This window comes from Diachasmimorpha longicaudata, chromosome 11 (genome assembly GCF_034640455.1).
Source record: "Diachasmimorpha longicaudata isolate KC_UGA_2023 chromosome 11, iyDiaLong2, whole genome shotgun sequence".
NCBI classification, from domain to species: Eukaryota; Metazoa; Arthropoda; class Insecta; order Hymenoptera; family Braconidae; genus Diachasmimorpha; species Diachasmimorpha longicaudata.
The window spans coordinates 5097822-5121421 of NC_087235.1; the positions used below are offsets into that span (position 1 = coordinate 5097822).

The 23600-nt window shown below is 41.0% G+C and overlaps 1 protein-coding gene across 3 annotated transcripts; it reads left to right on the top strand.

Annotated features, from left to right (window-relative positions):
* Positions 1 to 732: 732 nt before the first annotated feature.
* Positions 733 to 22809, top strand: LOC135167748 (Iroquois homeobox protein 6a). Of its 3 annotated transcripts, none has more exons than XM_064131263.1 (5): positions 733 to 1623; positions 10286 to 10762; positions 11772 to 11878; positions 20345 to 20649; positions 20750 to 22809. In XM_064131263.1, exons 1-5 carry the CDS (start codon positions 1585 to 1587, stop codon positions 21652 to 21654), a joined length of 1833 nt encoding a protein of 610 aa, XP_063987333.1. In that variant the 5' UTR covers positions 733 to 1584; the 3' UTR covers positions 21655 to 22809. The 3 variants fall into 3 exon arrangements, with proteins under 3 accessions (XP_063987333.1, XP_063987332.1, XP_063987334.1); XM_064131262.1 differs by lacking the exon at positions 733 to 1623 and adding an exon at positions 3352 to 3699; XM_064131264.1 differs by lacking the exon at positions 733 to 1623 and adding an exon at positions 8672 to 10208.
* Positions 22810 to 23600: the final 791 nt, after the last annotated feature.

The following is a 23600-nucleotide window of genomic DNA, read 5'->3' on the forward strand; positions in this document are numbered from 1 at the left end:
AAGGTCTCGACGGGGCCGGGGGGGTGGAGGCTCGGAGGGGTGACTATAACATCATCAACAAAGTTCCTGAGTTACCGACGGTCATTTGTATTACCGCGTGGGACCAACAACCCGAGTGCCAAATGATTTATCAAAATGGAGTGCAAAAGACCGAGAACTTGACGAACAAAGAGTTGAAATAAAAAAATTTAAGGAGCATTAGAGCTGTTTGAAGGAGCACAAACGTGTATTCAACATCTTTCCTCAGCAACTCGGACACTCATTTCTTCATCATATCTCCATCTCCCTCCAGTATTTTCCCTCTCATTCGCAATACCCTTGGTACTGTCCCACCCGGGTTTCCACCCGCCTCTTCTTCCTCCACCTCATCCTCTTTTCCACACCGCGCCTCCTCGTAAGCCCATTGCACACTCCACTCCTCCATTCTCTCGCTCACTCTCACTCACACTCTTCATCTCTTTTCCCCCCTTTTACTGCGCGAGAGAATTCCCACTCCCCCCCCTCCCTCCTCGCTCACGGATTTCTTCCCCACCCCGTTCACAATACCGTAACTGTGCGCCGCCTCGCTCGCTCCGCTCAAACTCTCCCACCTACTTCACAAATACCCACTCTCCCTCTCACTCTCTCTCTGTCTTACTGTGTGGATGATGGGATACGCGCGGGGCGAGAGGGGGGAGTGAGCAAACTGTGCGATTCCCCCGTCGAAAAGAAACGACGATTCGCTTGTGTGTGGATAGTCGCGACCGATCATAGCTGGCGCGTCGATCGGATCAACCAGGGGTAGAGCGAGAACAGCCGCACAACAGAGTGCCCGCCACATAGTACCGTGAATTCTTCGGACAGAAACTTTTTCTCCCCCGTTAATAGTGCACCCTTGCAACTAAAAGGGTAAAAAAAATTTATTAAAAATTTGTTAAAAATTTGATAGCAATTGGCAAAAATAATCGATGATGATCGAGTGATATTCGAGTATTGTCATTGTTACAATACAAAGTGTCGGACCAATAACAGATCCCACCCCTTGTTCAACACGCTGGTGTACGACAGCCGGGCTGTCAGAGTGAAGTGACTGTTACCACTAGAGTGAGAAAATTTTTTTTTCTTTTCCCCGGAGAAGAGTGGGGGGAAGAGGCACAGGGACACTGTGTGTGAGAGACCCCTTGTCGACAGTTCTTTTCACGGAGAAGTCAGTTTGGTAGTTTTCATCGAGGGAAAACACACGCCGTCTCCCACGCACTCGACCTCGACGGATTTTTCAATTTTTCTCGGCTTAAAACAGTGACAGTGATTGGTGATTATTTTTCATGTTTTTTTGGATTTGCCCATGTGATTTGCCTCATTGGATTTTATGTGAACGACGAGTTTAACAACTGCAACTGAATTTTTTTTTTATTTTTTGGTTTTTCATTTTATTTTCGGAATATAAGGGAGAAGAAAATTCTCGTCGCTGACGAGTTTTAGTGACGTGATTTATCGATTATCTTTTTGTTGTGAGTTATCAGTGACTGTGATAGCAGGTGATCACGAACACAATGCTAGCGTAGCGGATCTTGACGATCGGCGGCCCTACGTGGCCGACACATCATGTCACAGTTCTCCTACAGAGGATCACCAAACTTGCAGGTGAGAATCCGTACGAAAAACTGATTAGTGAGATGATAGAATAATCGAAAAAATATTACTTTCTAAATTGTTATTCAGGGTACGAACATATCACAATTATCGGTTTATTATTTTCTAGTTCAATGGTCAATGAGTTCAAGTTATAACTACCGGATATTAAATATTTATTATTGCTCAATTCAATGGTACAGGAGTGTAAAATATTTGAATGTTCGGTTTATCGGAGAATTGATTCTGGTGTTTGTCATAGGCGCTGATAAACCCCCTTCCTCCCTCCCTCCCCCTCTCTTGCCGATTAATGTCACGACATTTTTCGGACAGTAAATAATGTCAAAAGGCACATGTGGAGTCGAATAAATTCAACAGTACAATGATATAAATTCAGTTATTTAATTAGAGATAGTGCGGGGAATTCTCGAGTGAAAATTATGTCGGTCCGACAGATCGTACACCGATTGCGTTACGTGCGTTGATGCCCGAGGGGAATTCATTAAATAAATGAGTGTTGAAAAGGGGGTGGGATGAAGGGGGGGAGGGTTTAACAATAAACACGAGAGGGAGGCGATAAAAAAATGGAAAACGGTAAAAAAAAATATAAAAATGATGATAAAATTCAAAGGAATAGAAGCGGCGTTGAGTGTTGTTTGATTTCATGCTAAAAAATCAACTAGTCAAGTTGGGTGGAGGTTTGGCTTGATCGAATAAACGTGTTAGTTTGGGTTCTGCGTGTGTTCCAGCCTCGTGTTCATCGCGATAACAAACTTCTCCAGCAGTACCTGGAGATGTCTGATTCGTTTGGGGCTCAAAAACAAATGCGTTGTCGTTGCTCGTGTACCTCGACAGTTTAGATCAAATCCACAACATTTTTAATATATTTTTTTAACGTGTTGATTCAATAAATAATTACACGAGACAAACTTGCCAGCAATATCTCGATTTTATAGTAGGCCTAACTGGTTGTTTTGGGTATCGTTGAAATGCCAGTGTTGTACTGATCGTCAGGGTCCATCAATAAATAAACTTTTTATTTTTACCGTTCACTAATGAAACCGACAAGGTGCTTTGAGTGTTTGTGCAATCGCGTGACGATAAACTCGTCGGTGACATTAATTATTGGCACTTATTGGCTCGATTATTATTGCCAAACGAGGATATTTTCAAGTAATAATGGCGGTGCTATTGCGATGAATAACGAATGAATTACGTTGGTAACACTGATGAGGGTAGAGAACACGTGGCCTCCATAATCGTCACACATGTGCAGTATTCATCCTCATCCTTGCACTTTAGATTTACTGTTAAGGAATATCTGACACTCTGAGGATCACTTGTCACATCAAATCGATATTTTTATGACGTTGTTTCCCATCGTAAATGTATTTGTTACAGAATTACTCTGTTTATTAGTTTTCATTAATACGACGACTGGTTAACCTGATGATGCAAGATACTCAACCGTCGCCTCGGTAACGCATTAAAACGTTTGTTGGGAATCGAGTTTAGTTTATGGCGAGTTAGCCTCTTTAGAACAGTTTTTTCCTTCCAATATCCGATGGAAAATTTTCTAGAAAAATTCTAGTAAAAGTTGGCGGAAAAATCGCAATCTATATTTTCGAGAAAAATTTTAGTTCTGTTCAGACAGAATTGCACGAGAGAAAAATATTCAGTAAAAATTACTCAGTTCACTCACCGATTATGAAATTGACCGGGAAATTTTGCAGGATCGTATCATAATTTTTCAGTGATAAGTCAGATAAAAATTAGGGTATGTGCGGAAATAATTTTATAACAGTTCCGTAAATTTTTTTACTATCGCAGGGGAAGGGCGTGATTTTTATCGAATGTTTCTCTCCGTCGCCAATTTTTCCTTCCGACAATATCAGAATTTTTCAAAAAATATCAGTGAATGTGAGTTTTCATCCTTCATTTGAATTTTTAAATGCGAATTTCAAAGAGAAACTCGGTGTAAATTTAGTCTCTCTAACCCACGGATAATCTCCTATGTCAGTCATCCTAATTGAGATAACTCTGTCTCCCTGTCTTCGTGAACCAGAAAACAGACACAAGTTTATTTTGGTAATGAATTTGTTGGTGTATTTAGAAAGTCAGCTTCAACATGTTCATAATCCACCATAATTCCCATAAATATTTTCATTTTAATGAACAACCCAGTCTTCATGTATTGAATGATAACCAGCGATAAGTTTCCTTTGCACATTAGAGTCATGTAAGAATATGTTGAATTAAAATACGTCTGAAAATGCTAATGAATTGCTCACATGGTGCGCAACCGAAACCGGTAGGTGGAATGTCTCGTTTATTCAAACGGCTTTTTTCTCTCCGGCTCTCCCATTATCATCGGCTCCCGATATATCGTACGTGTATTCAAAAACCATTGAAAAGTGAAAAATAAAATGACATCCCTTATTTCAATCACTCGTCGACTATTTTTTATTCAAATTTCGCTGAAATATCTCCCTCCCCTGTCGCGTTTATTCGCTCATTAAAATTAACCGGACGCATTCCATTGCGACTCCAGCAATAATAATCCATGACGTCACAATGTAAATGTGTTCCTAACACATGGAGTGTCTCTGCACAAGCAAAGCCCTCAATGTGCATAGAAAAATCGACATAAGAGGTGAATGCCATTGAATGTGTCTGTGCGTTTGTAAAACGAGAAGCGCACGAAAGAGTCCAGTGCCACGAGAGACTCATTGACGGGGCTGAGGTAGAAAAAAAAAAAAATTATGAATGGCATATTATTGCTGTGTTAGCACCCTCTTCTTCGCATATACATTCTCACTGATACGTATCTCATACACTCAGTTTAGCGTTTCTCTAGTTATACCGCTGACTCGACAGTCACGTTAGGAATTGCTCGAGGAATCGTTTTCGGTGTTCCCTCTCCTCACTTCCTCTTTCCTCTCTCAGCGATGTGCAACGCTGACTCAGATCCGCCCTCGTTGCAATCTCCAGACCTCTTTCTCACATCAAATTCTCCTTTTTCCCGTCTTTTATTCATTTTTTTTTCAAATATTTTTTTCCCTCTCACGACGAAAAATTTCGTCGTAAACTCTCAATCTGTCAACGCACATCGCAAGCCAACAGATTCCCTGGACAGCTTCCGGTCGTCGTATTTCGTTGTCCCCTCGATGTCGTCCACCCCTTTCCACCCACTGATGAACGTAAAATTGTTTCTGTCTCGGTTTCGAAAAAAAAAAATCGCCCGGGAGAGGGAAAAAAATGAAACAAATTCTTCTGGGTTTCGCATCACTGATTTCGCTTCTTAGAATTGAAATTCACTCCCTCATTCGTATAAGGCGCCTTGAACAAACGCCGGATGTAAGGACCTGTGTCGCGCTCTCGATAAATACGTCTGTCTTCGTTACAAACTCACTGTCGTTAACGTTTACTTTGTTGTAATCTCTCTCTGTGTAGTCTCATTTTGTGTAGAGGTTACGAGGAAACGACGGAGTCGGATGACGGGGCACATAACACACAAGTTGGATATAACAACCGTTGCGTTACCAGTGTATAATATATTGTCGGTTTAGTTCATTCAAACGTTCATTGAGATACTATCATATCGCTGTTTATATTTTTTTTCTCCTTTTCTCGTTATTAAATCTCTCAGTGTAATTGGTCGTTGTGTGGCAGTTACAACAATGTGGAGTGTCGAGGATGTACGGTTACTTAAATACAAATGTTCTATTACACGAAACATGGACAGGTGAATTGAAAGAGATTTACGACCGCACGACCAGCCAAAAATCGTCCGAGTACGTTGTTAGAAAGTCACTGGTGAAAATTGGAATAATAGAACATTAAAATTTTTGAGAATCAGTCGTTCACAAATTTTAATGCATTATCATTGAAAAGTGGAGGCAACCCTGGAGTACACGAAGAAAAATATTCAGTAGAAACGGACGTCGAGTTGACTTACCGATTACAAAAGTGAATCAATTAATCAATCAACTAATTATACCTTAAAACCTTGGGAATAATTTTGGTAATCATATCCCATGATCTTTGAATTTTCTAACCGAACAAAGCTAACATTATCACTCGAAATTTCTTCCGTGAAAGTTTTTAATTCACACCGTTATTCAAATCCTTTTTGCCGGGAATAATTGAACTACCACCATGAAGATATAAATCACCGATTGCGGTTGTTTATCCGACATTTTCGTTCCATCAGACCCAAGCGATTTTGAGGGATTCCATCGGGTGAATAAATATTTAACCATTCGGTGACGTTTATCACTGCACAGAGGAGACAGACGTGAAACTAAAGTCAAAGGTAAAGGGCAAACTCAGAAAAACCGTAAACGATAGAGGCAGAAAAATCGGCTTTTACCCGTAGCACCTCCACCAGGGGCATAAGGGCGGAACGAGAGTGCGCACGATGCGTGTGGGAACATAAGTAAGTACCGCTTACCGCCTAAGTACACACGAAGGTCCATCAATCTGGTCAGGAGTCAATATTTGTTCGCGTTGGGCCTCGTTGCAAAGAGGGCATCATCGGCACACATAAAGGAAAATGTGAAAAAAAAAAATGTGATGAACGAAATATGGGTGAGAGACACCGGGTGTCTCTGAAAATATCTCACCCCGTCCCCTCCCCAACCCCCGAACCGCAATTCACTGTTTCACCTTTTAGAAGTTGCTGGACACGCGTGACAAATGCTCTCACTGTAAACACAAGCGCATCTGTGTGTACAGGATAAAATATCCCCTCCCCTCAACTTCCACCCCCTCCCCATTACCGATATTCTCTCCTTCGGCGAAGATATTCAGCCAGAAATTATATAAATCGATACCAGTACTTGGTCTGCCGTTAAAGTCACTGGGCATTGCTTGAATTTTTTTCTCTCGATAAAATAAAATTTAAAAAAAAAACATGCGAAGCTGAGAGTGCGAATCACAGTGTAAAACGCACTTATAAACAACACAGAGCAATCGTGGTATCTCTTCTCCCCTCCCTTCCCCACCCCCTTTTGGATAAGTATACTGGTCCCGCAAGTTGGTTCGCAAGATCGTTTTGTCCCCTTTTGCGCCCCTCGTACCATCCAACGTTCTCTTTTCCCAAGAAAGTCACCAACTGGCCGACCTTGCTCGTGTCTTACGATTATTTTCACTTCTACCTCACAGTTAAAAAGGCTTTATTCGCGACGATAAAAGCTCACGAGATCGGCCATCAGAGATGAAATTCAACGATACGTCAGCCTATCACATTCATAGCGCAACAGTATAACTCTTCGGATAATAACTTTTCCCGGTGATTTAATTTAATACTGACCGAGTGGTTATATTTACCGATGAAATGCCAGTACACAATCGGCGTTGGCGCCCGCAGCTGCTCCTGGAGACGTCGACATTCTCCAATTCTATGAGATGAGTTATGGGTATTCAGTTATCCATCGTTCGGGTACATACGTTATACGGGGAATCGGCAATTAGTTGTAGCTGGCTGAAACAAATAAGCAAGTACGGTGTGCTAAATGCGTTCGATATATCTGAAACAGGCAGTCCCTCGTTAGAATATTATTATCGCGAATAATTTCTCAGAGCAGCCCTGTACACTTCAACATTTCTCAATCATTTGAATCTTATCAGCGAGGCAGATGTGCGAGTGTTTTTTCATTTTTTCATTTTTTTCTGGTCACGTTCAGAGAGGGCTTTTAATTTTAATGAATATATGGGAATAAATAAATTACCTGAAAGACTGATTCGACGGGGCACAACGCACGCTGAATAAAAATAAAAATTTAAATCAAAGGCACGGACAGAATTTTTTTTTTAATTACGTGACTGTTTCATAATTCGCCAATCAAAACAATATTCGGTAAAAATTAAAGAACAGTTTCGCACTTTTTTATTGAACTTTCAAGAAAAAGTCCTCGACGTTAAAAAAAAATTACAGAACTTTCCGTGAGCGTGAACCGTGCATTCCATAAAATTAAATAATTAAATAAGATCAATGAATCAATGCTCGATGAATAATTAAGAATAACTTCCCGAGGCAATTCGTGAAAATTGTGTTCACCAGAGAAAAAAAAAATAATAACTCCAATCGCAACATTCAATTCTCTCCCCGCCCCCGGTGGTTTGACAATTCCAAATGAAATACCACACAAGTGTGCACCTGTGGTTGAACGTTTCTGTACATTTGTGTAGAAGAAGTCTCAAAGAAATAACGATCACGGCGCACGTTCAATCGGCGGCTACCATCTGTACCTGGTATCTTGTAGACGGCAGCGTGAACTGTCCGCTTTTTCATTCGCCTCTTCCCAGCTTCTTCTTTAATACTATATATATACATTCAGTTGGATCTTCTTGCCATACAGGAGAAGAGGTGAGAGAAGAACAACATTGGCGAAAAGGGGAATACAGGGACAACGAGTGAGAGATATTGTTGGCTTGAGGAGTGAGAAAAGAGGGAGGGTTGAACAGAGTGCCGTGGCCGTTTAAAAATTTAACGACGACGAGAGCCACAAACGATGAAATCGCGAGGTGTAACTCAGAGTGGGCCCCGACCACGGCTGCCTGTCCTTCTTCCGCCAGTGGCCCACAAGAGGGACGGGGCCTCCCTTGAATTATGGCCTACGGGGGTCACTCGCAACACGCTTCGTCGTTTAACCCTCATACCACGTGGGGACCAGTCGATGAGAGGTGTTCACGCAGAAATAGCTGAAGAATAAGAATTTCCTCACCTGTTCTCGTGATTCCTCCCGAATCCTTGAGGAAGGATATTTGTCGGGGTTTTGCGGCCCAAAGGGTAATCCAGAATGGTCGGCAATTTACAGGGGCGAGAGAAATAGTTTACTAAAAGTTCCTTCTACGTCATTTTGAACGAATAATTGTTAGGGTCTTAAATTCAATATCGTGCGATTCTAAAAACGCTATGCGGGTCATATTTTATTGACATAAATCAACGATTTCCAAGAGCTTAAATCTCAGATTATTTGCGCCTCACGGGACTCGCATGAATTAACATTTATCTTTATCGTTTAGCGTTATATCATGAATATGTTACATATTGAAACATTGCAAGTCCATTAAAAATGCCGAAATCAATGCAGATTTGAAGATTAAAAATTCCACGCGATTTGAATGAGCTCAGTTGTGATAAAATCATACCTGAACACCAGAATATTTGACGGCACGACAGCTTATGTGGATCGCGCGGATTGAGAAACCCGACAGAATGAAGCGATCGGAGTAACGCCCTTAATTTTCCAAATTCTTACCCCAATTTCTCGCCATTTTTACCGAATACTGTTTTGACTGACAGGCTCCGGAACGGGCGCGTAATTTTCAAATAATTTTTCTCTCCGTGTCAGCCGCAGTGACATAAAAGACACTTCTACAGCCTAATGACCTAATCCACTATTTTCTCAGCCGCCAAATTTTGTTCTGACAATTGCCCCTGAACGACGATTGAGTACCACTGTTCTGGTGACAATATTTCGTTGTGACAATGTATTGGGTACCAGAGAATGGACAAATACATTGGGTGTTGGGTGAAACCACGCAACAAGGCGCCAACGATAATCATACAAGTTCCGTGCTCGCTCGTGTGGACTGGTTGTCTTATACGAGCATGCGCAAAGCTGTATGACGATAGGTTACCAACGATATACCAACCCAAAGCAACCCCGGTACGGGTGAATTTTACACGTGTATGAGTGATCGCAACATACATAGACGAGAATAGGAGAAGAATTTCGAGCCAACCCCCTCAGCCCCTTCTCGCAGTTGAATTTAGACGGAAATTTCACTCACTCAACGGGCGTGATACTGCAGTTATGGTAGTGCGCGAGTTAACACGTTTATCTAGGCATTTACCCGACGTATTGTGGTATTCAGAATAATATGATAATAGTAATTGTTTGGATAGTAGGGGGGGCTTGACAGTTGGCCCTTGAAATTTTTTAGTGAAACGACACGCGCATTAACGTGACTCGAATTGCGGGGAAAACTATTGAAATTGTGAGATTAACAATGAAACGTGAGGGGATGAGAATGTGTTTGAATCGTTGGTGCGCATATAGTACGGTAAAATAGAGGGATATGGATGGGTAGAGGAGAAAACAAAACGACGATTTTTTGAATGAAGGGAGCACAAGGTGAAGGAGGGATGAAAAAGAGGAGAGAATGGAGAATAAAAGAGGGGTAGTGTAGACACCTCGGTTATATGGGTGCGTTTGTTTAGGTCCCAAAACAGGAGGGGCACTCGAGCCACTAATCTATTTAGCCATGGTGTTTGATATGGAATTAATGAGAATTCCCCATGCCTTACCCATCGCCATTGGCTTTTATTTCCCCGGTGAGTTGACGTTCTGGGTGTCTATTGGAAGCGAGGAACTCGAGAATACTATTTCGTCAGCGGCTGTAGCTCCTCTTGATACCGTAAAGGAGTAGCCAGCTGTCCTTTTTGGCGTTCCACCGATGAGATTCCAATCTCAAGACCCTCACTGCCTCCTTCACTCTTCGCCACATCCTTTATCTCCATCGTAAAATCTTCGAATGAGAATTATTCTTTTGTTTAGGAGTCTTTAATTGCTGAATACATCTGATCGGTGAATGTTAAATTTAAATACATCATTTCAATTGAATTTTCGGTATTTATTTATTTTCTTACGTTTATTTTTTTCAGTGTCCTGTGACAGTAAGCGCCGCACTCGTTTCATCCTCACCGTCACCAACTGTGCCAATACTGAGCATAGCAGCAGCAGCAGCAGCAGCCAGTGGCAATCATTCACTGACAACCCCAATACCGAGTACAAGAATGGCTGTAACTAGTGCAATTGTTAGACCACCGGGTAGTCCAACAACATCGGTAAGTCCATCATTACCGCATCCACCACCATCCAGTGCCAGTGGTGGTCCAGGACCAGGTACAAGATGCTGTGATACTGGTAGACCATTGTTCAATGATCCAAGAACAGGTCAAACAATATGCTCTTGTCAGTATGAACAAACATTACTCAGTGGTTATCAACGTCTCAATGGTATTGCACCAGCTGCATTGTCAATGTACAGTGCACCTTATGCAGCAGCAGCAGCGGCAGCCGAGGGTATGGCATATCTACCAACATTTGGAGCTGAACAGTCACCTTTTTATACGCCCACAGTAAGTACTTGATTTTTACCCGATTTTTTATGAGACTCAGAGAAGGAAAGAAAAATAACATGTGCAAATAGTGCTTCGATAATCGATAGACACTGAGACACTCACTGACATCGTGTATTGTACACGTGACACATTCCAATTTAACCCTGTTATCCAATGATACATGTCATCGAATTTTGTAACAAGAGATAATTAAACGGTAGAATTTAAATTAAGGCCGCGTTTTTTTTTGTTTGTTTTGGTCGGAGGGAATGTGAAATTCATTGAAATGAGACGGATGTTGTATGTGGTAGGGGGGGACTTGTTTACTAATCGATTAGAGATTCAGGCCTAATGACTTATCGAAGACAATGGAGACGGGTCATTGCGTGGTTCAGAGGTTTGCAGAATAATAAGTCAGTCATTATGCGTAACAACGGTTAATTATCTTTTACCGAATTATTGGGTTTATCGTATAGAAATTTACCATCGGGCCCTTTTCTCTTCTTCTTCCCATTGTCCACCAAATCCTTCCAATGCGAATAAATGCACTTTCCACTAATTGATCATCCCCAATGGAAACACAATCATAACAATCAATGCATCCACGCTTGACGGAAAAAGTCTTATAACACATGCCGTGAGCGATGATCGATCAGTCTCGACTATGAAACTTCGAGACCAGGTGGTGCTTTTCACGGGGATAAATAGCAACGTGTAAACACTGATTTACTCTGGATCCTCACGGCAATACACCATACTTCATACATTCAACCACCTCTGAAGACAGCAATCCTTTAAGGGGTGTAATAAGAAATCATAAAGGGTAAATGGGGAAGCGGGTGAGGGGGGTTACAACGATTGGAGGGAATTTGTGCCTCATCGCTCATCGGGCTGAAGACCCGATAGGGTAACCCAACGTTCCCACGAGATAAATTTAACCATCGATAGGCCAACTGACAGAGTTGTGACGGAAATGTGACAAAAATTATCTTCTAATGTGTTTTTTTTTATTCTTCTGGGCTTTCAGGGCGTCGGCCTCGATCTGAAGGAGAACCTGGGGGCCGGAGCAGCCTGGCCATATCCCTCTGTTTATACACCCTACGATCCTGCCTTCGCCAGTTATCCCTTCAATGGGTGAGTACACATGTATATTCAATTACCCACGAGTTAATCTCATTATCGTACTGCATATCAACGGCATAGACTAATAAAAAGTAACGAACCAGTCATCTGTCATTCGACACGATCACTATCAACAATCATTTCAATAGATGTATTTCATTTCAAATTGTCACTTCCTAGAAGTATTACAGCTATGACACGATGACTGCGTGCGTTCAGAATCTTATCAAATGTCTTCCCAGATATCATGAGCCTCCTCAGGGAGGTGAAGTTAAAGGTCAAAATTATCCGTCGACTTGTCATTGCGTTTCTCTTGTGACGATATTTATCAATATTTTTGATTTCTCGTTCGGACCAAAAACTTCTGCAGTCACCATATTCGGTATCATTGGATGAATATTATTGGTCAGGGAGAATGACGGATATCGCGTGATAAGAATTGACGAGTAACACATAAACATTGTAATAAATTAGTCGTCACTTGACCCCACGGTGTCACGATACTGACACTCTTTCATACTATCCGGCGATGTCTCTCGCAATAATTGTATCTCAATACGTATTATGAGGAGGATAAAATGGTTGAGAAGAGGTCGTCATTGTGATAAATTAATTTGATGATGAGATGATGAATGTGGTATTTTATTTTTTGGAATTTCAACTGAAATTGTTGAGAAATCAGGAATTTTTGGTGACGAAGGAACTTGTTGTTTCCGGAATTGAGGGGGGAGGCGAAATCCTTCGTGGAGTTGGCGCAGTTCCGGCTGGGGGTGGGGCAGGGGGAGGGAGAGGTCACAGGGAAAGATCAGGACGACAGCGGACTAGACCGAATGGATGCTAAGCAAGCTGTAGTACCCGATCGTTTCCTTGCATACGAAGCAGCAAACACCGGAAGTGCGTCACATTTCTGCTCACAATGTTTCTCGCTTTTTCATTCTCAAACCATCCCGGTGTTATCGAATCCGTTGGATTTTCCATCAAGGTGTTGTTGCTACAAGCCCACTTGATGATGTTCAGCCCACGCGCGCATTACCTTAATCGGGGGAAAGGGGAATGTGGAGGAGGGGGTGAGCATGTGGCAATATTACTTATACTAAGAACGTGACTCCGAACTACTTCCAGACAATACGTGAGCCAAAGGCATCATCGGGATCGAGAAATATTTTGAATATTGATCTCCTGGATTTCATTTAGTGTTGAGTATTTGTGCGTAGATTTTTTGATGAATTATTTGACTTCTTTGGGCGAGTGATAGGCCCGTGAATGTCGGGCGAAATTTTATAATTGAATATTGAATCACATAATTTATTTGTTAGGCAACTCGACGAGGACGAGTACGAAATGTTGATTAAACGTCAGGTGAGGAACTGTTTTATCGTTTTAATCGACTGAGTTTAGTCTTTAATTTGCCTTCTAAAAGCCGTGAGTCATGACCAAAATTTTATGATCACCCTTGATTACATAGATATTCATAGAAATACATAAATAAATTTGTTTGAAATTCATTTAAAATCTACGTTCACAATTTTTCATCTTGAAAGTCATTGTAGTATTGCTCTCTTCAAAATTACTACTGAACTGCCCATAAAACTTCACCTTCTTTATTCTCAATTTATGTATTACATTCGAATTCAAAAAGACGTTTGTCATCTTGAGAAAATCACGTGAACGAGAATAAAAATTTTATTGCCACTTAATGTTTCAACAATGAATTTAAAATGAGTATCTAACTTCTTTCCACAATTGGAATTATTCAATTACCAATATTTCACCTTCGCTGTTGTTAATTTATGGATTTTATTCAAATCACCGAGACATTTAAATCTTCTAAAAATTATTCAAATGAAAATCCTCAACTTAACGTCTAGTAAATGGTTCATCAACGAATTAACTCAATTTATTTCCACGATAAGAATGAAGCCCATAAAAATCTCGAAAAATTAAACTTCATGAATGTTTATCACTCATCACGTGTAACCGAGTTAAATAATCATCGCTAATCAGTGGTATCATTGTTATGTACTTATTTCATGAGAACTCAAATAACGTAGTGGCTCGTAGAAATAAATTAACCAGAGTAAAAAGTTGAGAAAAAGGGGGAGAATAAAAAACCGAGAAAATGTTGCCCATTGTTCTACACTAAAGCGAATTTTGCAAATTGAGAACACGGCGTTAACGATTACGTGCACTGCTTCCAACTTGAAATTATCATAATGTATTCCCTCATGTTTTCATTTTTTCCCCCTTTTTCTTTCACCTTCTCTCAATTTTTTAAACAAAAAATACCCTCAACATAATCCGGAATTTAGCGTGTGCGATCGACGAACTCGTTACGTAAATTCCTGACCGTTAACAACGTAAGTGCTCGGCAAATTTATTGATTGTAACCACATGAAGAAGGTAGAGCTAACCAAGCAGGGTAAAGTTGTTAAGAATTAAAAAGAAATGGTGGCAATAATGCAACGTTGGCATGTGTACGGGACGCGAGGTCGTTGGGATCGTGGCGGGTCAACGGCTTTGTCTTTCCGCCGGATTGGCCCTGCTTCCGGGGACATATAGGGTAGACAATGAGACAAGACGAGTGAACAAAACTGATCATACCAGACACAAGGAGTGGGTGAAAGGGGGGGTGGGCACGTGCACATTGTTTCGATATGAGGTTATCGTGTACTTGTACGCACAACGCGACATCTCAACGCAAGTTGAATAACAATTATAGTCATTGGGCTAACGAGATAAATTATTTTACTGGCCCGGTGATTTGCCTCGTGTCCTGTACTGGTTGAGCTGTTTCTCATACCCGTCGGGTCATTAGGCGACTAATGATACGCATTCGGCAGGCCTGTCATCTGCATCCCAAAGTTGTCTCGGCGTTGGGCCTGGGGGGATGCCCTCGGTGCGTGGAATGGTTCAGCTGGAGCAAAAAGCATTATCCACCCGTACCGTGACTGGGTCATTAAATGGCCGTACATCATCGGAGAGACGAGAAATGTCGGCGTCGAGACAATTCCGTGACATGCAGGGATGTTCTCGTTAGTTTAATGTTTGAGTCTGGGAGTATTTGAAAAGTTGTCGAGAATTTTTTGGAGGGATACCTCAGGGATATTGAATTGTTGGTGAAGTTGGGGGTCTGCGGGGGTCGTTATTGGTGGATTATTAGGGGCATTATGTGGGCCGCTTTGACGTTGGTGCTTGAATGATCAGATTGTTCTAAATTTTTTATGGTCATGGAGGGCAATTTAGTATTTAGTAAAATTTAATTATCTGCACCGCCTTTTGCAGTGAAAAATTAAATTTCTTCCCGGATTTTTTCTTGCTGTCCAGTAAAAGTCTCGAAATCACGTCTTTTATTTGTGAAGATTGGTATCAGTGATAGGATCCCGTTATGACATCCAGGGGGCCTACAAATTGTTGGGTATTAACCGATGACTTTGCTGCATACAAATGAATGTGTCGAATTGGACAGAAAAATTAAACGAATTACGAAAAATTCGAAATGTATATTTCCACATTAGTTAAGTTAAAATATTCGGTAATTTCTACTTCGCTCGGAAACGACGTTTTGGAATATAATTTTTGCACTCTTCCTACAAATTATTACTGGATTCTCCTCTCGATAGACTGAAGGTGCAATAATAATTAAGAACGAGAGAATGAAAGTCAATTTTAAAGGCCTCAATTTTACACTATGTCAGAAAAATTACCTAAGGAATCACGAACTGTATCTGAATATCTTATCACGTGTCTATTATTCACTCAAAGAATCAGAAATTCCATTCTTGAAAGCTATCTATAACCTGTCAGAAATTTTCATAAATACAATCGCCTGTTGCATGCAAATTTTCACTGTTGCAACTTTGAAGTTATTGGGAATGGGTTATAAAGAATAATAATTCTTCAAGTAATTTAAACTATCTTCTTTCTTTATCATGGAACTCAAATAATTGTGCTCGGAAGACACATCTGCTCTATACCGATTCCTCAGAGGAGCTAACTAGATCTACAAAGGGAAACAACACCCTGGACCTTCTAGTCACATGCTCTCAAAGAGTCCTATTCATTCCACTTTGTCTGCATACTTAAAATCAAACCTAAACATCATCCCTCACACTTCTCAGCATTCGAACCCATAAAAATGTTTTTCAATTTAACTATAAACACTTAGAAAAGAGTAAGATTCACTTTTGTTCTTTATTTATTCCGTGAAAAATCCAACAGAAGTGGACGCAAAATTAAATTATTCATGAATCGTCATTATCCATCATTTTGAATAATTTTCCCTATGAAATGTTGTAAACATGAGCAGTTAGTCAGTCACAATGCCTATTCAATCTTCATGTGAATTAGCTATTGAGGATTTCGAGAAATGTTAGGTGGAAACCAGAGACAATTTCTCGAACTAAATATTCAATTCTGCTAACGATATTGTCTTTGTTGCATATCCTCGAGTCACAATCTCCATATTTATCAACACATCGACTAAAAAATACTGATCGATTGTATCTGATTCTTCAATTGTAGTCGACATAACATTTTTCCCCATTAGTTGAAAGTCTTAAGGGTTGAATATTAATACACAGTGACAGTGTATTAGATAGTGTATTTGTCTTAATTTTCATCTGCAATTCAAATGCTTGATTACATATTAAAAAATATTCTGTGAGCCGCATTCGAGTCTACCATTCGTTAATAATTCACCAAACTTCTAATAACAAGTGACTTGTCGTATCAGTAGAGTATTCTCCGTACATTAAATGCCACATTGTTAAAAATTTTCTGTGCAAAATACCGGAGCCAGTTTTCCACGGTTCAACTGTTCCAAAATTTCCGAAAATCTTGTTATTTAAAAATAAAATATTCCACTGATTTTTTGTTCAAAATCTTCAACAGATAAAAATTATTCTCCCCGCAAATTCAAAGTTCCCTCGAACTTACACGTTCGCATCACCTCAATAAATAAATGAATCAATAAATGAACAAATAAATGAATAAATACTTAACCAATCATTCTGATTGAATAAAATACTGATTTTCCATCCATAATTGAATAATAAATAAACCGTGAATTTATCACCGTTGATTCGAGAATTATGTAAAGCCATCATGATCATCCCGCAACCATTAAACTCAACTCAAATGACAAGATACCGAGTGCATAGCACTGCTCATTCGAGAATCCAAATGTTTATATCCATGTCAAACTGTACAGCATATCGAGGTTGATTTATGAGTTATCCGTATTTACGCGAGACGTATTCCTATCGTGTTAACTGCACTCCCAGTATCCCTCCACACTATTCGTCATTAATTTATAATGAGGTGTTGGAGGAATTTCACGATTGAACTTGATTGAATAAATAAAAATGGTTGTACTACGAGGGGTGGAGAGTGAGAGAGAGAGAGAAGTTGCACCTGGGGGGAGATCCGGCTTGGCGTGGCTTCACGGTAGATTAAATTACTCGGGTGGATGATGAAACGTATAAAGATGGCGGCTATCTTCGGCTCGATAGGCAATGGCCACTGAAATCATTGCGCTGATTAATCACCCGGATTAGGGGGTACAAACAAAATTCAACATTTCATTAACACGAAGCTAATGACCCAGGGGATTGCGTGAACATTGTTCATTATGGAATACACCACATGAGTTTTATTATGGCGGCTTACGATTTTATGTAGAAATGGCTGCGCACCTTTGCGTGTGTAAAAGCCGCGAGGGGAAGAGCTTTTAGTCCTGGGGAGGTGGGTCAAAATGAGTGTATCACCCTGTGTATTGCGTTACCCTCTTACAGCTGGTTACAGAAAGGGGCGGAGTCCCCAAAAGAAGTACTCGCACACCTGCCCCCTCCCCCCATATGTAACGGACGGTATCAGTATGCACAGATGATAGGGCTACGAAGTATTTTTTTTTGCTTTTTCAACAAATCAGTAGAAAATGGGGCAAATTTTTTAAGTAGAAAAAGATAAATTTTGGGGGAGAGCGGACAAACTGATTGTGGCTGTCCTGTTTTGAATTTATTCAGTCAATGGCGATATTGAATGTATGTTGAATGGTTTAATTTCACAATCGGCTTCGGCTTCTGCCGACGATTATTTATTTCATCGACTCAGCTCGAAAATGTGTACACAATCAAAGAGTCAAGTCTACGTAGCTCTCGTGGCTTTCAACTTCAATGGAATTATGTTGATTCAAGCTACCGGTGAATGAAAAATGAATTGTAATTCAGAAATTCATTGGTGGTAAAATAGCGACTTAACCCGTTTTGTTTATTCCAACAAGAAGTCAATAAACTTAGTCCAAGACTCAAATCATTTTTGAGAATCGATGTATTTCGCATTCAACAGCCTACTAACACGAAAAAATGAATTCCTAAAACATCTATTTGAACCGTTTTACCCCTTCCCCATTGAAATAAGTAAACCAGAATGTTAAACGGGCAGTGACGTCGGTCGTTCACACGGTAGAATACAAAATGACGAAGAGGTGGGATAGTGGTGTGAAAAGAGGGTGGACAGAAGGGGTTGTGCAGAGGGAGTTGCCTCCAGTACGGCCCGATTAGCAATCGCCATGGAAACAAGCAGTTGATGCGATCGGTTCGCGCATGAGAAAAAAGGGTTGCACGATATTCAAACCCTCTCGTATCCACATAACGTATACACATAAACTATGTAAATTCAATTCTCGAATATCCAACAGTCCGAGAGCATACGAAGACACAAAAATCTGTGAATTTACCTTTTTCTAGGTGTATTTTGCCTACCGTCGGATATCGTTGTCGCGAGAAAAATTCCCGCTGGAGTCCTTTTCACTCCTCCACCCTATCCACCCCCTGCGCTGACAGCTCTCCGACGCCAGTGAAAAGCAGAAGCTCAAGCGCCACACGGACTGGCCTGTTATCATGAGAAACAAGCTTCCACTCTGATTTTTTAATCCATCCATTTCCCTCCCCCACTCCACCCTTCTCGCAGTCTCACTCGTACCTATCCCTCATCCAGGGGCTGAATTTTAAAATAACTGCAGAACGCCATTTGCCTCTGGCAAACATACCGGGGATTAAGCTCCCATTTCGTCTCTTTCTACCGCTCCTTTCTGCTCCACCACTTTCTCCATTTCCCTCCCTCCCTCTTTCCTTTTTCTTTTTTCTCCCGACTGGTGTCTCTTCACTTACTCTCGTTCACTCGTATCACCCATTCACGTCTGTCCGTTCATCTCTCTCACTTGAAATTCCGTGAAAATCTCTCGCATATACAATGTATACGACAGTTTGAAGCAGATAAAGAGAGATATATATCACGATGAAAGCGCTCTCTGATGCCAAATTGAAATGTTTAGCGCATCGTTTCAGCTGCCTGAAATCCTGCATGCATGAGAGGGTGGGAGGGTGGTAAGTCATATATATATATATATATTCTTTTTTTTCTCTACTTCCTACAGTACATATCTGCCATAGTCCTCCATCCACCGGTCACGGTCCCCGATGTGTCTCTCGGCTTGGGGGGCAGAGGGGGTTGGGGACGGTGAGGGAGGGGGATAAACTGACAGTTTTATTAATTTCTCGTCTCTCTTTCACCCTGAACCACGTGCCCATATCCGCCAACACCTCTTGCCTATCCAGCGACAACGTCACAGCGGCCCCTGACAATGAGGGGGTGGGGGGCTGGGGGTGAAAGATAGAATTCAATAATGACAGCATTTGCGACAGTGTCAAGGCTTCAAACAGCTGAAAATCTCATCGAATAATAGTAGTAAATGGAAGTAGAAGGTGAATTTAAGAAATAGAGATTGAGAGTTTGGAAATGGAGACAAAGTCGAGTTGGAAAATTTAATTTCAATCCCGTCGATTCAGCAGTTATACCGAAGTTTAATCTTTGATAAGGGTTAGTCTTTTAGTAATGGGTTCCTGGAGGGTTTTGGTACGGGGCTCTTCTTCTTGGACGTTCTATATGTTGGCGTATCCTATTCGCTCTTGTGAAAGCCGCACACGAGTGGGTCCTCCTTGAGGGTGAGTTGGAAAGGAAAGGAGCTTAAATCCGTTAGATAGAGATCTGCGTTGGGATGAAAGTACTATCCACCGCTTTACTCTGTCCCTCTGTTCTTCTCTTTGTAGGAGTTACTTGGGGTTTGGGGTAGAGGAAAAGCACATACCAGTTACTCTCTTCGATCCTCGTTGGAGGGTTTTTTTTTTAAACTATGGGCGTAACGAGGCCACGATTGGATAAGTTTCCCGACGGGTATTTCGGATTTTCAATGTTTTTTTTATTGCTTCTGAATGAAAGCATTGTCATCATTCAAATTTAGGCATTTTTTTTTATTATGGAAATGTTGAGCCGAGTATGAGTGTTTTTGTGGTAAAGTTTCCAGTCAATTTTTTAACTAATGAATCTGTGGAAATAGATTTTTTTTGAAACGTAGGTATTGAAAGGGGATTTATGCTGATGTAGCTTTATCGTGAGGTTCGAATTTTCTTTTTGTTGCAGTTATGGAATGGATTTGAATGGAGCTAGACGAAAAAATGCAACAAGGGAGACAACGAGTACGCTGAAAGCGTGGCTGAACGATCACAAGAAGAATCCATATCCAACGAAGGGTGAAAAAATAATGCTGGCGATAATTACCAAAATGACACTGACCCAGGTATCAACGTGGTTTGCCAATGCAAGAAGAAGACTCAAGAAGGAGAACAAGATGACGTGGGAGCCGAGGAACAGGGTGGAGGACGAGGATAATAATAATGAGGATGACGATAGTGGACGAAAGAGCGTAGACGAGAAAGATCGACTAGGTGAGCATCAGCATAATCATCCAAAATAATTTTCCCCACCTGTTGTTAATTTTATTCACCAGCTCTAGGTAACAGGCGAATGTAATCTTATCATTTTCAGACTCGAAAGACTCGGGAACGGGTTCCAGTGAGGACGGCGAGAGACCAGCTCATCGTCTAGATTTGTTACACAGTTCTGGTGGTGCATCCGGTGGTTTGCCAGGTAGAACTGAGAGTGAATGGAGTGAATCGCGCGCCGATAGTGGACCCGACAGTCCTGAGTGTCTGTTTGATCAGCGTGAACCGAGGCATCCACTTCAACTACAACATCCAGCATACTTAGCTGCTACACATGGTAGATTACTCAGTCATCCATCACCTGAAAGTACATCACCCGGTGGTGTTGGTTGTGGCACAAGTCATGTACCACCATCGACAAGTGCATCGTCCACAGGAAGTGGACCGACCAAACCACGAATTTGGTCATTAGCTGACATGGCTAGCAAAGATGGTGAACAAACAAATACAAATTCAGCAATTACTGGTTTAGGATCACCATATGGGAGTGGCAATGGTGGAGGTAAAATTGTCAGTCCCTTGGCTAGTCGACTACCTCATCATCATCCACTGCATCCAGCAATGCATCCTGGTGCACAATTTGTCAGGCATCATCCCGATTTCTATAGAAACTTGTACAGTACCTCACATCTTGGATCTAGTGAAATGGCATTGTTAGAGACTTATTCAAGAACACTGGGTGGTCTTGGTGGTGTTATACCACCAACAAGTGTTCCTGGTATTTTAACAACTGTATCACCATCAGTGTCATCAGCAACGAGTAATATCAAACCATTTACGATAAATGGTAGTACAAATTCTGGTCCACCTGTTATATTGACAGCATCATCTGGTGTATCACCATCATCATCATCAACAGCATCATCCGGTAGATCGGACCAACAATCACCACATCCAAGTGGTGGTAGTCATCCACCGTCGGAGCTCAAATCTCCTGGTCGTGTGTGATTTCGTGATAGCCGTTAGGTCGTGTCTGTAAATTTATTGTAATTCATTCTGATAGAATGGGGCAGCGGGGCGGGAGGGGGGGGGGGTAAATATATTATCAACGGCAACACGGCACAAATGTTTTTTTGTGGCTGACAATAAAACAGACTCCAAATATATCTTGTAAATTAGTGTACAGTTTCAATGAGTTTTAATGATGAAAAGGAATGTGAGATAATATCCCCTATCCACTCTACCCCTTTCCCTTATCCAATTCCTTTTTATCTTTTATCGAATCCACGTTTCAGTACGAATACGAATGAAGTACGTGAGAGTATGGATTCCCGAACCAAAACTGATTGTAGCCCAAATTATGAAACAGAAAAATGGAGAATGAAAAAAGCGTATACCCTAGCGATGAATTCGATATTATGTATATGAATCGATAAATATACATATAGTGATGATTAATATTATTATTTATGCGTTTGTAAATAGTAGTCAGGGGGCTGGTCCAACGCCCAGTCACAAAAGAAGTGAAAACAAAAGTGTATGTATTGTATGTAGAGTAGAAAAAAAAACACACAGCATTATTATTATTATATAATCAGAATCGTAATTCGTGCTAATTGATGATGATTTGTGACGAGGACTGACCGACGATTCTTCTATTATTGTTATTGCAATGTTTAATAAAACTGGAAACGAAAAAATCAGTGAAAAATAAATACAACAGGTCGACGCGGTCTCAAGGGTATTGATAGTTGATTCGAGGCTGGCAAAAGTGGCGAATAAAAAAAAAACAAATGCAATGAGAGAAACAAACTTTGTTAGTAATTTTATGGCTTCAAAAGTACATTCATTCAAATTGAGACTCTGTTGCCCGTCTTGTTGCATCGTACTCTTCTTAATTTTACGTTTCAACAGAGTGATGTTTTTAATGGAAATAAATAAAAAGGCCGCGTCGCACATATCACGTCGACAGTCAGCACGATCACCATCAAAACCTCTTAGTCATTCGTGTCCAAAATTCCTGAACGCCGGTGTTTTAATCATGAAAAAGTCACCCCTGATTTTGCCACATTGGTGAAAATAATTGAAAAAAAAAATTAATTCAACCAAAAGAGAATCACCAGCGTGAAATTTCGCAATAAACGAATCATTATGGAACATAAATTATGATGTACTTATTGAATCCCTCATTCCCATCCATAAATTCACCTCAAATCTATCGGAATATAGTGGTCACGAGAAGGAACAGAGGGAGAGGAAGGCGGAGGTTATAAAATACGATGAGACCTGGATGAATATGAAATGTCGATTCTTGGAAATAATTCCCAGGGACTTCTTCTCGTTCTCTTTCCACGTGTACTTATAAAAATGCAAAGCAACTTGACTTCTGGGAGGTTGTGCGACAAGTCTGGTTATTAGTAAACATTTAAATCGACAATCGCTAGAGTTGAAGACAACGAGTGTATTCCTGAGTCGTTCCTTTTACCCGTTTCTTCGTCTCCATCTAGACTCCCTCTACTCGGATACACAATATTTTCTCCATCTCGACTTCTCTCTGGCTTTTCGTGACTCCGGAGAGAGCGTTTACCGAGGGGTGCACATCTCTCTCTCATTCTTTCTCCTTGTCACATTGGCGAAGCACAAGCCAACAGCCACAGCACAGAGTGGAAACAAGAAATCAAGAGTCAGGACCACCCGCCACGACCTTGGAATTGTGGAACCGCAGATCCCAAGGAGGTCCCTCCCGTCTTCATGAATCAAGCTTCATTCTGAATCGGCATTAACCCTTCAAAGGTGGAGCCACTGAAAGTCAAGTTACACTCAGAAAAAAGAGATTATTTTTGTCAAGAATATATGATTTCTGATATCTCTTTTGGGACTTATAGCTCCGGGCCAGTCACTCCCGGGTGAGCTGAATACCATTCCAGGGATCCCAGGATCCTTCCGATGCTTTG